General features: G+C 38.8%; 2 protein-coding genes across 2 annotated transcripts; both read left to right on the top strand.

Moving 5' to 3' along the window:
• Positions 1-5,995: 5,995 nt before the first annotated feature.
• Positions 5,996-7,210, top strand: LOC145271431 (uncharacterized). The gene has a single exon (XM_080126965.1). It carries the CDS (start codon positions 5,996-5,998, stop codon positions 7,208-7,210), a length of 1,215 nt encoding a protein of 404 aa, XP_079983091.1.
• Positions 7,211-8,397: 1,187 nt separating this feature from the next.
• On the top strand, positions 8,398-9,900 carry LOC145271442 (ATP-dependent DNA helicase Pif1-like). Its single transcript, XM_080126973.1, has one exon. It carries the CDS (start codon positions 8,398-8,400, stop codon positions 9,898-9,900), a length of 1,503 nt encoding a protein of 500 aa, XP_079983099.1.
• The last annotated feature ends 7,600 nt before the right edge of the window (positions 9,901-17,500 follow it).

Below are 17,500 nucleotides of genomic sequence, written 5' to 3' on the forward strand. Positions count from 1 at the left end.
GGATAGAAAATGAGGAAGGTAGTCTGTAAACCAGCCTTAAATTTTTGTGGAAATATTCAGTTTTTTCCCCCTAAAAGCATCCATTTCCCTGCGGGGACTCACCTTTATACATTACCCAAGTGTTTGGAGGTGTGTGTGGTCGGAAGGGAGTGGGGGGATGTTAATCAACATCTATGAATAAGCGAAGTAAACAAAAAAACAAACGTTAAAACTTATCTGAAAAATAAAGCGGTGGGGGGGGGGGGGGATCAAAACATAAAAAAAAAAAAAAAACAACAAAAAAACGAACGTAAGGCAAACGAACTATGGTAAATGTATAAATCGGAAAAAGAACGTTAAAACTTTAAAAAATCGGAAAAACAAAAAAAAAAACATGTGGAAAATGGCTTAAATAAGCCTGTTTCAATATTAAAATTTAAAAAATCGGTGGGTACCCGGATGGTTTTGGGAGTGTGGTCGGAATGGGGTGGGAGGTGTTAATGAAAACCTAAGAATAAGCGAAGTAAAAAAAACAAACAAAAAAACAGAAAAACGAACGTTACATGAAAAATGGCTTAAATAACCCTGCTGCAATATTAAAATTTAAAAGATCAAAAGAAAAGACATCTCACACCACGATAATATATATACATATATATATTAGTGGTGGGACGATTAATCGGAATCGTGTATTTTGGGAGGTATCGGAATCACATCGTTAAAAAATATATTAATTTTCCGATTCCTTCATTACGATTCTTTTAGTCTGATGTTGAAAAAAAGAAAAATTTCCTGATATTTCTAACCGCAAGAGAGAAATGTAGCATGTTATAAAAAGAAACCAAAGAAATTCATTATTAACAGGGCAATGCTTAGTGCCCCCTCTCTTACAAGGTTCATTCATTCAGATCTATTGTAATCAAAACTACAAAAGAGTTAACTTGAAAAGAAGTATGCAGGGCTCTTTATTGCGAGTAAAAAATAAAAAAAAACGCTTATCTTTTTGGCGACTGTTTTTTTTTACTGACAAATCTTCTAATAGTGAATGAAAATGCTTTTTCAACTTACATTTTCTTAAAATAAAACGAGCAAGTCAAATTAAACGGTAAAAGGTTTAATAGAACAATATACTTTTTTTTTTCTTTTTTTAAAAGAAGGCTTTTGAAAGAAATATCTCTAAAATGAAATTGATCACATATTATTTTGCAAAATTTTGACAGTAGTCGGCTTCTTTTGAAGTTTCAAAAAGAATATTATTGGAATAACATTAGAATTACACATGCTAAGTGAGGATTTGCGGTTAAGGTCTTCAGAAAATGAAAAAACAAAAACAATTATTTTGCTATCTCTTAAATACAGCTTTAAATTTAATTTAAGCTACTACTGGGTAAGTCAATTTTCAAATATTTTTTTTTTTTTAAATTTACATTCAGCTCATGAAGCAATTAGATATATTTTTTAGAACTTTTTTGCAGACCCCCCCCCCCTCAAATAAAATAAAATATTGGTTTTAATTTAGATTAGATAACATTTTTGGTATTATTTTACTTTAGGGCTCGTCTCACGTTCGTATAGAAAAATATGTTTTAAAGTAGATTTAGGTGTGCTGAAAACGCCACCCCATTCTCGAGTAACTCTTTATAAAATACCTATTTCGAATTTTCTTTTTATCCCCAAAAAAAAAAAACTTATTCTAAAAAAGACATGGGGGCCTATGTTTTTTGTACCCCCCCCCCCCAAAAAAAAAACCCCATGAACTTTATAAACAAACAAAAGCATGTGTTAGATGCTTCCTTCCATATTTTAAAAACTATTTGCCGGACCCAATTTTGAATGCAATATTTGTTTATAACACACCCGAAATTATATGAAAATTGAGATTTTAAAGGCAAGTCCTGTGGTCAACATTTACAAAAAAAAAAAAAATTGTCTTTCCAAAATTATCCGCAATTTTTAAAAATTAATTTCCATCTAATTTTAAATTGTCCGCGAAAAATTACTACGCTTATGTCACTTTAATACGAGTGTGGGTGCACATATGGCACACGAATAGCCTTAGTGTGCACTCGAGCTTACCTTAACGAAAACTGTAAAATGGCCGAAAATAGTCTGAGGGTTCAGGAGCTCATACCCACTAGCGTAGCTAGTGGGGGGGGGTCAGCCCCGGTTGACAACCATAGAGGGGTGGACCCCCCCCCCCTCCAAAATTTTTTTTTCAGCCAAGCTTAGGTGCGAAAATAGTCGGAAATAGAACTTATTTATTATATATATATTATGGAATTTTTAATTTAAAATCTTTTTTTAGAATATTATAAACTCTTAAAAAAATTTATCATTGCAAAATCTTTTGCCGATTTTTATTGAAAACTTTTGTACTTTTGAAATCATTTGATGACATTTAATTTTTTTAACTGTGGAAAAATGAGAAAGAAACGATATATATATATATATATATATATATATATCCAGGGTCACCTAGCCAGCATTGGCAAGCCAATGGTAACAAAGTGTGAAAAAATCTAACAATTTCAAAGTGTTAGCAGTGGACATTAAAGGGATTAGTGAATTCAAGTTTTCACACCTTTATGCAAAAACACATATTGGTGTCATGTGTCTGTAGGAGCAATAAATATAAAGCCATAAATTCCAAGCTGCAGATCTTTCATATCGTTTGACAATTTAGTTTTCACGTTTCTCAGCTACTGACAAGACACACAAAAGACAGTGTAAATTTTCCAAGATAAAAATGTAAGTGTATACTTTTAAACTATTTTAAAGACAGTCAAAATGTGTTTCATGAATTGAAAATTAATTTAATTTTAACTAGTCTGTGCTTGTAATGAATATGCTAATTATGAAATTGTTTTTGTGGTTTCAACTATATTCTAGTTCTAACTTTTTAATTTTCAAATATAAAAATATATTTATTGAATAAATAAGATAGTTTCTTATAATAATTGCACAATACCTTCACGTTTCTTTTGAATAATCTTTGAGAATAATAATGCCAAAAAAATGGGTGAAACAATAAATAAACAAAAAATATATTTTTGGAGTATACCCGAACGAGCATCACCCCGTCTATATTTTTTTTCTGTTTGTTTTTTTTTTTTTGCAATTTTGAAAAACTTTAAGAAACCGAACAGAACAGTGGATTATTATTGGACACTTACCAGATTATCTCACAAAAAACAAGCAAAAGTATTTTGATATTTGAAAGGGGTGCTAGTTTTTAGTTACAACGTTATAGCAAACCGATCCCATATTGGAACCACTCGATGAGAATTGGGATTTTACTTTGGTGCTTGTGCAGTGTACGTACCGTGTTATATTTTAGATGGGATTTCCAAGTTGAATTAAATTTTTATGGTATGTTTTTTCATTAAATTTTTAGGTGAAAGTGCAGAACAGTTAAAGAATAGCTTTTTCAATAATAACATTATTTCAGCATGGTTCGTATTTCTCGCAGTATCAAAAATGTGGTGCTCTGTAAAAATGGCACAAGTGAATAAGTAGGTAAAAATGGCACAAGTGAGTAAGTAGGTAAAAATGGCACAAGTGAATAAGTAGGTAAAAATGGCACCAAAAGGTCCTACTGAAGCGATGGGGTCCCAAATTCTAATCTCATTTTGGGTTTTGTAAAATAAGAAAGTTTTTTGTTTTTAACTTTTTTAGGCGGACGTTGGCTTTCACCGCCTGCCCTTATAAATTCTATAATTTTCACTTTTTGGAACTTTTTTTCTTAATATCATCCAATAGAAACTTATGTATCAGATAATTAAAAAAAAAAATTTTTTTAAACATTTTTATGACTTTTCACGCCTTGTTCAGTTTTCTATTACAACGTAGTAGTAAACTGGACCAGCATTAAAAATCCATGCGGAAGTCGGCCTTTTTACCGGACCCACCTTAAAAATCCATGTGGAAGTTGCCCCTTTTTTTTCTCTCTATAGAGAAACGTTCAACTTAATAGCCAGTCACCAATTTTCAATAAAAACAACTTGATTAAGAAACAGGGGGGGAAAAAAACAAAGTTTTACAATACACGCATTTAAAACTACGGCGGACGTTGAATTCCCCCAGTTCCATTCTTCATTTTTTTTTTTCAGAAAAATTTTGATAGATTTTTAAATTGAAAATAAAAATGCAATATTTTTTAATTGGTTTTCTTTGAAGAAAGTTGGTATTTTACGTAGTTTTAAATGCTTTTTATTACATTTCAAGTATTAACTCTTTCTATGGCATTTTAAACTTCGCCATGATAAAATGTCGACAGTCTGTAATAAAAGCACATATCAGCCTCGTTTGAGTTTGGGGAAAATGGAGGAGACGGTAGTGAATTTTTCGTTAGCTATTTTACACGAGACATTTACATTTTAATCATGATTAAGAAACAGGAAAAAAAAACGGTACGTTTTACAATACACGGACCCTCGAAAAGTAGTTAAAAGCAAATATACAACAAATAAATGTTAACATTGTCAATAAAAGTTACTTTGCAACTTATCTGCATCATTCGTTGGTATTTTTAAGTAGTTTAAATGCTTTAATTAAATAATTTCATTTTAAAAAGTATTTATAAATAGAATTTTACTTATAGTATCTATATATTAATATGCTTGTAACTATCTATGTGTGTCACACTTTCCGGCAAATTTGATTGGTTGAGAAGATTTTATTCTGGAATAGCGGATTACACATTAAACGAACGCTCAAGGCAGAGATCAGGGTTGCCATGTTGGCTAATGTAAATTTCACGGTTTTTTGTTTCTTTTGTTTTTCTCTCTCTCCCTAGAAGTTGTTGACTTACAAATATAAGCATTTAGTAAATAACTGTGGAAACAGATTATAAAATACTTTTAATTAACGGAGACTCTCTCTTTCTCTCTCTCTGTCTATCTATCTATCTACTCTGCCTTGAGCGTTCATTTAATGTGTAATCCGTAGATAGATAGATAGACACAGAGAGAGAAAGAGAGAATCTTCGTTAATTAAAAATATTTTAAAATCAGTTTCCACAGTTATTTACTAGGGAGAGAGAGAAAAAAAAAAAAGAAACAAAAAAACGTGAAATTTACAGCAGCCTTCGTTTGATGTGTATTCCGCTAATCCAGGAACGAAACATGAAATATTTTTCTAAAAATATATGTTTACTCCACCAACTACTACTGATTGCTGTTAGATATAAACAAATCCAAGAGGATAGAGAGGGTGGGGGGAGATAGAGGAGTGAGATGGGGAAGAGAGATAGAGGGGGGAGATAGATGAGGGGAGGGAAGAGAAAAGAAAAAGTATTTTGGCCATCAGATTTTCTGTTTGGCTTTTTTTTTTTTCAAGTTCGGCCCTTTTCTGTACGCACGCTCAAGGCAGAGAGAGAGAGATAGATAGAGAGAGAGAAACGCGGTCTTCGTTAATTTAAAATATTTTAAAATCTGTTTACATGGTTACTTACTAAATGTTTATATTTGAAAGTCAAGAACTTCGATATAGTCAATTTTCCTTTAATTTTCAATTTGGCTTTTTGTTAGCCTTTTTTACTTCAAAAATGTGCTTGCGCTTTTAAATTTGGCCTTTGCTTTTTTTTCTGAAAAATTTGTCTACAAATAATTATCGTCTGCCAACCCAGGCTGAGAGAGAAAAAAAAGAACGCTCAAGGGAGAGAGAGAAAAAAAAAGAAAATTCATTTATTATTGACAGATTAAACACAGACCGTTTGGCCCATCTAGAGCAATGGATGAGAGAAGAACACAGCAAAGAGAAGCAGCAAGAGAGAGACAGAGGATCAGACGACAGCGTTTGCGAGAAGAGGAAAGACAATCAATCCGTGATCGAAACAGACAAAGAATGCAACAGCAAAGGCGTAATATGAGCCAGGATGAGCGAGAATTATATCTTGACCATTTGAGAAATAGAACGCCAAATATATTATATTGGGGCCATGGATGTCCGATGTCAATTTTGCAGAGCCTTAAGATTCCAAAGAGAACAACTAAATTGCTGTCATAACGGAAAAGTAATGCTACCCCCCTTACAAGATTACCCCGAAAATTTAAGATTATTATTTGATGCCAACAATGCCGAGGGTGCAAATTTCAGGCATAATATAAGAAACTATAATTCTGCATTTGCTTTTGCATCTTTTGGTGCCAATATTAGACCCCCTCCAGGACGTGGACCCTATTGTTTCCGTTTACAAGGTCAAACTTACCACTACGCAAGCAACCTCCATGTAAATGACCCTGAAGAGAGAAGATATGGCCAGCTGTACATCATAGAAACCAATAAAGCCATACACAATAGAGTAAATGCTCCAGAAAATGCTAACTGTTTAGTGTCTGTTTTTCAAAAGATAAATGAAGCACTGATTAATAATCCTTATGCAGCAGCATACCATAATATGAGGGATATTGAACAAGAACAAGAGAGAGCTGCAATTGAGAACGTATCACCAAGACAAGTAACCATGCACTTCATCCCTGGCCCTGACAGAAGGACATACAACAACCCATCAGGCAATGAGATTGCAGCCATATTCGTTGGTGATGATGGTGCACCTCCAGTACATCGTGATATCATTGTTTATCCCATAGGTCAACAGAGGGAGAGGATTGCTTACATCTCTTGCCATCTTGATCCCATGGTTTATCCTCTTCTCTTTCCAAATGTAGAATCGGGATGGCATATACAAATGGCTCATGTGGCACAACGCCAAACTCGTGTTCGCACCAAAGTTACCATGCAAGAGTTTTACTCATACCGGCTAGCAATCAGAGATGGCTTTAGTGCTTTGCATCGAGCTGGAAAATTATTGCAACAATATATTGTTGACGCTTATGTGAAGGTGGAGAGATGCCGTCTGAACTTCATTCAAAATAACCAAGCACAATTAAGAGTGGCACTTTATTCGGGTCTCATGGATCACCTAGGAAGACAGAATGAGCATCAAGAGGCAGGTGTTCCAGTCATTTTGCCCTCTACATTCACAGGAAGTCCGAGAAACATGCAACAAGCATATCAAGATGCCATGGCGATCGTCTGCAAATTTGGAAAACCAGATATTTTCTTGACATACAGGCCAGATTTAGTTGCACGAGTTTATAACATGCACCTAAAGGAACTTATGATTGATATCAAGGATAGACATATATTTGGTGTTCCAGTTGCTCATATCTATGTCATTGAATTTCAAAAGTGCGGTCTACCACATTGCCACCTTTTGGTAATGCTGTGAGAAGAAGACAAACTGAGAACAAGAGACCAAATTGATGAGATGGTTTGTGCTGAAATACCTTCATTAGACTACCCAGAGTTGAGAGAATGCGTGAGAACATTGATGATCCATGGTCCATGTGGGATATCAAATCCTAATTCTGTATGCATGGTTGATGGAACATGTGAGAAAAAATTTCCAAAAGATTTCCTTGAAGTAACGAATACAAATGTATCCGGATATCCAGTGTACAGACGGAGAAACAATGGAGAAAAGGTACAAGTTGGCACTCATGAGGTTGACAACAGATTCGTTGTCCCATACAATAAGTATCTACTGGAAAAATACCGTGCCCATATTAATGTTGAAGTGTGTTCCTCGGTGAAAAGCGTAAAATATTTATTCAAATATATATATATAAAGGTCACGATTGTGCAAACATGGAAATCAGACATGTTTTAGATAATAATGAGCCCACTGGAATACATGAACACAATGAAGTTAAACAGTTTTTGTCATGTAGATATGTGTCTCCTCCAGAGGGCTTTTGGAGATTGTCAGAGTTCAAAATGCATGCTCAATCCCACACTGTTTATCGCTTGGCTGTACATTTGCCTGATGAGCAGCATGTTTACTATAGAGAAGGGAATCAAAGACAGGCCGCAGCAAGAGCAGAAGAACGTGACACACAATTGACAGCTTGGTTCAAACTCAATCAAACAGATGAGAATGCAAGAAATCTTTTCTATTGTTCTGTACCTGAGCATTATGTCTTCAACAAACAAACAACAAAGTGGACACGGCGAATTAGATTCAGCAACATTTTAACCAGAATGTACTCTGCAAGTCCTCGAAATGAAGAAAAATTTTATTTGAGGATGTTGCTCCTTCATGTCCCCGGAGCGACTTCATTCAGCAATTTGAAGACAATCGATGGTCAAGAAATGGCCACCTTCAAAGACGCATGCATCAGACTGTGCCTGGTTGAGAATGACAATGCATTGCAGGAAGCTTTGACAGAAGCAGCAGTTCATCAGATGCCACGACAACTATTATCCATGTTTTCCATGATGTGCGTCTTCAACCAGCCCGTGAATGCTCTGCATTTATGGAATGAGAATAAGCATTTTATGATCGAAGATCTGCTGCTTAGATATCATAACATAACTGCTGAAAATGTTGCTCTCCACTTTCTGAATACCTTATTCATGGCAAATGGCATGAATTGCAACATGTTTGGTCTGCCTGAACCAGTTGGAGATCATCCTGGACATGAAGGAGATGTTGGAAACTCTAACATAGATGTGACTTCTCTTAATATTGAACAGAGGCAGATATTCAATGCTGTGGTTGCAAGTGCCTTCTCTGTAGAGCAAGGTGAGCAAACAGAAAATAGATTGTTTTATGTGGATGCACCCGGTGGTTCAGGAAACACCTATCTTTTCAACAAGTTATATGAATACCTTAACGCTAACAACATTAAGACAAACACTTCTGCTTGGACTGGTATTGCTGCAACACTGCTGAAATGCGGCAAAACTTTGCACAGTATATTCAAGCTTCCGGTTCCCCTAAGCGAAACAAGTGTCTGCCATGTACCACCGAACTCTGAGCAAGGACACTTTCTGATGCAAGTTAAAGTCTTCATTATTGATGAAGCTTCTATGATCCCATGCTATGCGCTGAAAGCCATTGATAAATGCTTGAAGGATATAATGAACACCCACACTTCATTTGGTGGTAAAGTAATCTTACTTGGAGGCGACTTCAGACAAGTACTTCCGGTTGTCCCGAGAGCTCCTCCTGCTGCTGTGCTAGATGTGTGCCTCAAACGCTCAGACTTATGGCACAGCTTTCATCACATGAGCCTCACACAGAACATGAGAGCAAATTCAAATGAACAGGAGTTTTCAAGATGGCTTCTGCAAATGGGCAATGGATCACTCCAGAGTTCTCTTGATGAAGTGGCTCCAGATGTTATTGACATTCCTGAAATGTGCACATGTAATGGCTCTTTGATATCGGAGGTGTTTGACAACTGTACGGCTGAAGAGATGAAAGCAAGAGTAATCCTATCTCCAAAGAATTCTGAATGCTTAGCGGTCAATGAAGAAATTTTGAGAATGTTGCCAACAGAAAATAAAACGTACCTCAGCACTGATTCTGTAAGTTGCGATAATGACGAGGAAGCACAAAATTATCCAATGGAATTCATTAATTCTCTCACTCCATCTGGCATGCCTCCTCATAGGTTGAATTTGAAAATTGGAGCAATAATTATGCAACTGAGAAACCTCTCCATAACTCAGGGACTGTGTAACGGCACTCGACTAGAGGTCATTCAGCTTCACGAGCACAGCATCAAGGCATCAATAATCAGCGGTTCACACACTCATAAGAGAGTACTTATCCCAAGGATAAAACTGAAACCTAGCGATGCCAATATTCCTTTTGTTCTTCATCGCACTCAGTTCCCAGTTCGCCTCTCATACTCAATGACAATAAATAAAGCTCAAGGTCAGACTTTTGATAGAGTTGGCATATATTTACCAAAGCCATGCTTTACTCATGGCCAGCTTTATGTAGCGTTCTCAAGAGCAAGAGCAATGAAGACTGTGAGAGTTAAAGTCCAACATCTTAATGATTCCACGTATGGCCACAGAAGAGGAATCACATTTACACGAAATATCATATACACAGAAGTCATCTAAAATTGTCCATGTGTTTGGGTTCCCTGAGGCAATCTGAATAGTGGACGTATATGGGAGAAAAAACAGATGTAATGACAGTTTATGATTTTTAAACGTTGACATTTGAAATGTATGTTAAGTAATCAAGCATATGCATCTAAACATCAAGAACATATTCTGGGATAGTTTTGGTTAGGTTCAAATATTTTTGAACAAAATGCACAGGTTTAACCTATTACTGTGCGAAATTAACAATAACATGTTTTAAAAACTCTAAGTCTCCATTATATAATAAGTATATGATAAATAAGCTAAAAATTAAATAAAACTTTTGAAAATATTTTTAAATAAACATATTTATAAAACATAATTGAGGATGTATTTATTGAGAATATTTGGAGCACTAATATCGTGATTTTGATATATACATATTTACATACATTTAACCTACCGTACTCTTCGTTTACTATTAAAAAAAATAGTACACAGGGTGAATTCGTCGGCCAGGGCAGTAAAGGGTTAATGTAAATGTTTCAAGGTACGGATATGTGATGGGATAATGTGTATGTGGAAAAAAAAAAAACGTGAAATTTTCACGGGTTCAGCTAATTTATAGAATTTTACTTATAGTTTAGCAATATTGAACCGCATCAACCATGTGTGAATTGAACACAGTCAACCAAAAAAAAATTTCAAAAGAAAATGCATATTTGCATTTCATTATGTACACTTTTATACATTTCAAAAATTAAATTCTATAAGTTTTTTTTTGTTAACTACTGGTTGGTACAATTTACCGCCCCCCCCCCCCCATTCCTTTATATTTTTGTCTTTTTTAGCGGATTATTATCAATTAATTATCCAAATAAGTGACTAGTTTTAAAACATTAAAACAAAATTTGATAATAAATTATTTGTTTACAGATAAACTGAATTTTCTAATATGGCCTCAAAGTCCAAAAAAAAAGTCTTGCATGGAAATTTTTTGAAGTTGATGAAGATGATGAGTTGAAAGCCATTTGCAAAGTCTGTCAAATTAAAATATCGCGAGGAACAAAACCATCTAACATGACCACAACCAACATGTTAAATGTTTTAACTATGAAGCATCCAAATGAATTGGAGGAGCAAAATAAAAAAGAAAAGGAACAAAAAATTGAAGAAGAAAAGAAACGCAAGCTTGATTTATTTATTAGCCGGACAAAGAAAAGAAAGTTTGATCAAGGTGAGACGTCTACATCCATAAGAGCAACATGAAAACAACTTAGCATTACGGAAATATTAGAAAAGAAAAAGATTTGGGACATCAATGATGCAAAGTCAGAAACTATACATAAATTGAGGAAATGATTGCAGTTGATTTGCAGCCCTTTTCAATTGTGGAAGATATTGGGTTTCAAAGACTTTTAAAAGAAATATGTCCTAATTACAACATTCCTTCCAGGAAATATATTAAGGAATCTATATATAATATTTATTCCAAAGTTAGGAATAATATCCTAAATGAATTGAACGATATTTCTTTTACAGTAGATGGCTGAACTGCCACAACATCCAATGTATCTTTTTTAAGCGTCATTGGACATTGGATTACAAAAGAATATAAACAAAGGACAGCAGTACTTCGTGTTGTCCCATTTACAACCACTCACACGGCTGAAAACATTTCCAATTGTCTGCAAGATTCGATTAAAGAATACAATATTCCTAACTATAAAGTGCACGTTATAGTTAGAGACAATGCAGCAAATATGGCTGCAGGAGTTGCACAAGCGGGATATAATTCATTGCCATGTTTCCTGCATACTTTACAATTGGTTTTAAATGATGCCATTTTTGAACAACGCTATGTAAAAGACATGATGGCAGTGATAAAAAAAATTATTGGCCATTTTAATCATTCCCCTACAGCCTTTAATAAGTTTCAAGAGGAATATCAAAAAAAATTTAATGTACCGAATCATAAATTCATACAGGATATCACACCCGCTGGAATAGCCAATACTATACTATAGAAAGAGTATTTGAGCAAAAAAGTTCTTTGATAGCCTACTGTACACAACAGGAAAAACTACCCTGTGTGACACTTACGTCACCCGCGCGTCGTCCAGTGGTGGAATGACCCCGGTTGTCGGTTCTGATGTTTCCTCAGCGATGATGTCACGGCCGGTTTCCTGAAACAGACTTGTCATGCAAACAATTGAAGGGACCAAGTCAATAAGCGTTTCTTTTTGTTTAAACTTCTTTGTATTCAATCAGGGTACAATCGCAGTTAGCTGTTTAGTTAGGGACTGGCCACTTGTTAACTGCAAGGTTTTCTCTTCTCTCTCTCCGACAGACAACTCAATTATCTACGTGACAGGGTCAATCGATGGGGGGAATCTTCGTTCGTCGGACTCAAGGAAGCAAAGCTCTCTCTCTAACTCTCTCTGACTGTCAATCTCTCAAGGCTCGCTGCTTATATTGTGGGGGCGTGGACTGGGTCTCTTCCCGTTTCAGGTCGTTGGCCAATCAGAATTAAGGGATCACTGTCGGTCAAATCTTCGCCAGGCGGCCTATACCCAAAAAAGGAGCTGTCTTTCTTTCTCTGTTGGCATTCGGGTGTTCTCTAATGGAACTTGACAGGTCGTAAAAACAGAGATGCCCAACTTAATTATTTTTGAGAGGACATAAAAACAGCTGAATCCGATTCCACAAAGGCCACGCGTCTTTTCAATAGGGTCACTTGTCGCCCCGCTGTTCGTCAACTGTTTGCTTTGGACATCGGAATTTCATTGGTATCCTCGCCACCCACGGGCTGTCATGGCCAATTTAACGTCATCACGTTCTTCCACCATAAGCTACGATCTTATCTTTTTTCTCTTCCTTTCGTCGTTTACAGCTGCCTGTTTTCCCTTTCTTTTTCCACGGGTTCACCGCTACTCTTGGCCTTTTGGTCAGGATCAAAGTGCAGCATCTGTTCTTCGGATGCCGCACTTCCATTTCTTGTTCTCTTTCGGTGGAGGAGAAATCCTTCACGACTGGGACAATTCTTATTTTTGTACCCTTGAGCGTCTCTCATTCCACTCCCCTCCCATCGACATGTCTTTTACATCGTAAAATACACCTTTTGCCAGGTGAATTATTTCTCAGATGGCTGGATTGCCAACTGCACTGACCGTTTCAATGAGAGAGAGAGAAGAAAAGGGGGAAAAAAAATCGCAAATCGTGAGCCAGCCCCTCTTTCCAGAATATATTAATCGCATGCCAAAAGAAAAGTGATAAAGTCTCTGGAGTTTTAATTGTTCGGGTTAGTTGTAAGAAATAAAACAAAAAAAAAAAACAGAGAAAAAAAACAAAATAAAGTAAAAAAAACAAAAACAAAAAAAACAAAAAAAAAAAACAAGAAACAAGCGGAACAAAAGAAAAAAAAGGTCTCTTGTTTGTTAGGTGAGTGTGGGTGGGTGCGTTCCCTCTTCTTCTGTCTCTGTTTGTCTTAGCTTTACAGGTGTAAGATGGAAGTCTCATGAAAAAAAAAATTTTTCTTTTCCTTCTTTTTCTTTTTTTTGTGTGCGCGTTTTCACCTTTGTTTATCTTTGGTCTGCAGGTGTAGGATGAAAGTGTCATGCAAAATTATTATTTTTTTTTTTTTTTTGTTTTGCTTGCCGAGTGCGTGTGTGTGTGTTTTCTCTTCTGTTTGTCTCTGGTCTACAGGTGTAAGATGGAAGTGTCATGCAAAATTATTATTTATTTATTTATTTATTTTTATTTATTTTTATTTTTTTTGCTTGCCGTGTGAGTGTATGTGTTTTCTCTCCTCTTCTGTCTTTGGTTTACATTCCTACAATTTTAAGGGCCATTTTGGGCGGCCCCCCGAACGGACTCGTCCTCCGCTCGTTCCACCACGCCTGTTAGAACCGGGTACTGACCCCCCCCCCCGCCGGTGCCCTTCTTTTCGCTTAGCTGCCCGGCTGTCTGCGCTCTGGTGGTGCGCCCCCCCCCAGTGCAACATAGCACTGCAGTGCCTGTCTAACGAGGTCCACAGGCTACCTTAAATCATGCAGTCGCTCAACCCGTATTTTCAATAACACGTCTCTCAACCTTCCCGGGGCCACTATACTGGGGGTACAGGTTTCCCGATGACAACACACCCAACTGCGCACAGTCACGTACACTTTTCTTTTTCTCTGGCCGCTACGCGTGGCTGGCCGTTGGTATTCTCATCTTCATCATCTCCCCCCTCACATCCTTATCCAGCTATCTGCAAATTAAAAACACTCTCCAGATTTTCTTTTCTCACACCTCATTGAACAAATCCTATCCACATATCCATCTTTCTTTCTTTTTCTTTTCCTTCCCCCACCTTTTTTCTTTTTTTTTTTAACTTCACTTGTCCCACAAGCATTCTCTCACTCGGAACAAGGTACAGCATCTGCCCTAACGCCACACCCAACATGCACTATTCTCATCCAGTGAAGGAGGGATCCTCCCCGACCGAGGCAATCCTGCCCTTCAGTCCCATAATTTGTCCCAGCAGCGCCATTTTGGTCAGAGACCAAGTGCAACAACTGTTTCAATGCTACACTAACAATATTCAATTCCCGTCCCGTGAAGGAGAAATCCTTCTCGACTGAGCATTTCTAAATTTCTTTTTTTTTTCAAAACAGAACAATATCAGCACCGTTTGTTTCTTTAAGATATTCTACTCGACAGTTTAAATTCCCCCAAGACACCCTCGCTCAATACACGACTTTCTCGTGCTAAGTTACTCTCCCCGTTGGCCAATTTACTCACTGCGAGATACTTCTCAATTACTTATAGTTCTTTCCTGCTATTTACGGCGCCCCCCCCCCTGAAGCCTTCCGTTTTAGTCCCTAGCTACCTCCAAGGTCAGTCCGCGACACAATCTGCCAACAGTGCGAACACATGGGGGCCCTCCATGCATCCACAGAGAAAACAGCTGCACCACATTTAAACCTGGAGATGTCGCTCCAACCTCCCGTCTCTGTCCTACTGACCCCCACTGGTCCTTAGTGGAAGGATCACACTCCTCCTGGGACAGGGAGTCCCTTGCTCCCCTCAACGGCAGCCTCGGTTCACCTTTCCCCATTTGCTGGAGCCAGGAGATGGGTATTGGACACTCTTCATCCCCTTCGTTCGACTCCTCAGCTGACTCTGCGGTCAACTGCCATTCCACTCTCTTTTCTTCACGAGCCGCGCCTACTCTTTGTGACCTCCTATAGCTGGTGGAGTGGAACCCTGAAATTTCCCGTTCCAACCTTCCGTCCGTCTCTATATTTCTAGGCTCTGTAGAGGTCGTCTCTCTTGTCTTAAACCGTCGCTCGGTGTCGTCCCTATAGTTGTCAGGAACTCTGTCCTCATCTCGCGTTTGACTACCCCCGGGATTCTTTATCTTTTTACCCGTCTCCCTCATCCAAACTTGGTCACCCTGTCTTAACTGTCCAGTAAACACTGCCTTTTTTTTCTTCTTGACCTTCCTGGTCCTATTAGTCCTATCGGCCGTCGCCTTGAGGACCGTCCCTGATTCTCGGACAACTGGATCTGTAGGAGTTACTCCCTTCTTATTAACCTTATACGTCGCTACCCGTTTGACTTGGGACAATTTTCCTCCCTGTTCCTTGGTGCTATCCACCTTGCCCATACAGGCCCCGACTGTTCTTGGGGAAAGCCTCCCGTTGCTGTCAGCTTCCATAGGGAGAGGGACAGACCTTGTGTCACCTAGTGGTATCTTCACCCCTCTCACCGTTAGCGCGTCTGGATTAAAACTCAGAGTGGCTCCCCTCGCTCGGAGCCAATCCTCTCCCAGAATCATTTCGTTGCATAGCCCGGGTACCACATACAGGGGGAAATTCTCTTTCTTTCCGGCCACTCGTACGGGTAGCCATACCTTCCCTGTCACCGACATCCAGCTACCGTCGGCCTGACTGCACCCCACATCCGACGGGTACAACCTTCTCCTCCCTGCCACAGTCCGACAGACGTCCGCGTCTATTAGGGATATTATCGCTCCGGTGTCAACCAGAGCCTTCACCTGCGTGGCTCCTATCGTCACATCACAGGTGAGTTCTCCCTTTTTTGTGAGCGGAGGGAACACCTGGGCTCTCCTCTTTTCCTGTTTCAGGGTTCTCTCCTGGTACCCCGCTCCCGTGAGCATCGCAACTTGTGACAGTGGTTTCTTTCCAACCCTACCTGTCTGCCCTACCTCTCTTTCTCTACAGATTCGCCGAGGGGGTGGGGTTTGGTTCTGATTCCCTCTCTCCAGAGGATCTTTCGCCCTCGGGTGGCTTTTTCCTCGGTCAGGACAGTCCCTCCTAATATGTCTCGGGTCTCCACACCGCCAACACCTGTGGGACTGGTGGCTGTAGGAGAAACGGTCAATTTTACCTCCTCTCTGACACGCGTTCAGTTCGGTCTTTACGATGCCCACTCTTACTCTCCCATTATGTCGGGGTGTCTTCTCGTGGACAGTGGGGCACTCTCTCGACCTGTGGCCCTCGCCGCCACAGTTCCAGCACACCAATCCAGGCTGGCCCCGGGCGAGTCCTCCGGCCCCATATCTCATTCTGTTCCCCAGTTCCCGGCTCCTATTTCGCGACTCCTCTCCCATTATTCTTTTCTGCAACCACGCATAGTTCTTAGCTATTTTGCGTGCTTCTTCTAGAGTGTCCGGGCAACTCTTTAGCACCTCTATTTTGGTCGCTTCGTCCCGCAATGCATCCACCATCGTGTCCACTAGCATTGCTTGGGTTGTGGGCATATCGCGGTGTTCGGTCACCGAATACGCCAGGACCGCCAATTCTTGCATGCGGTCGACTAGTCTATCCACATCTTCCCCATCGGCCATCTCTATTCGAGACAGCTCGCGCACCGCCTGCACTGTGGTCTTTTCGCCGGCGAATTTCCTCTTCACCTGATCGCGAAAATCAGACCAGGCTATGCCCGGGTTACTTTCCAGGCATTTGCATATGTATTCTGAGGCCGCTGCGACTGCTCCGTCACAGGCAAGCAGCACCATTTCTCTATCGGTCAACCCATATACTAATCTTTTTTTCTCTATTATCGCCAACCACTCCTTGACTCCCCTCGGGTCTCCCCCATATGCGGGTACGCTAATTCCCCACAGTGGCCGCTTCATGGTCATCTGCAGCTCAACAGTCTGCTCTGACCCTTCCCCCATCGACTGACCCGCCCCGAATCCTCCCTGAGAATACATTATGTTATTATCTATTTTTTTTTTTTTTTCACTCGCCCCCTACAAGGTGTAACAGCGCCCAACACAAAACACAGACAGCCGCTGAAAGCAAAGCAAAGCATACAAAAGAGGGAACCAGCAAAAAAAATGGACTTACCCGGTCTGATGCACTCGAGTTCTTCTGCTACTGGTGGATGAGAATGACTAACGAGCTGTTCAGACTTTATAATCAGTTGATTAAAGTTCGTCGTCTGGCTTCACTCGTGGCGTGTTTTTTTTGTTTTTTTTTTCCTTCTTTTTTTCTTTTTTTTTCAAGATGCGCTTTGGTTTCGAGTTTACTTTCTTTCCTTTTTTTTCTTTTTTTTCAATTTTGGCTTTCTCTCTTTTTCTCCCTCCTTGTTCAGTTCGTTTTCTTTTTCTTTTTTTTTT

The sequence above is a fragment of the Euprymna scolopes genome, chromosome 4 (genome assembly GCF_053919585.1).
Source record: "Euprymna scolopes isolate OS-2025 chromosome 4, ASM5391958v1, whole genome shotgun sequence".
Classification (NCBI taxonomy): Eukaryota; Metazoa; Mollusca; class Cephalopoda; order Sepiida; family Sepiolidae; genus Euprymna; species Euprymna scolopes.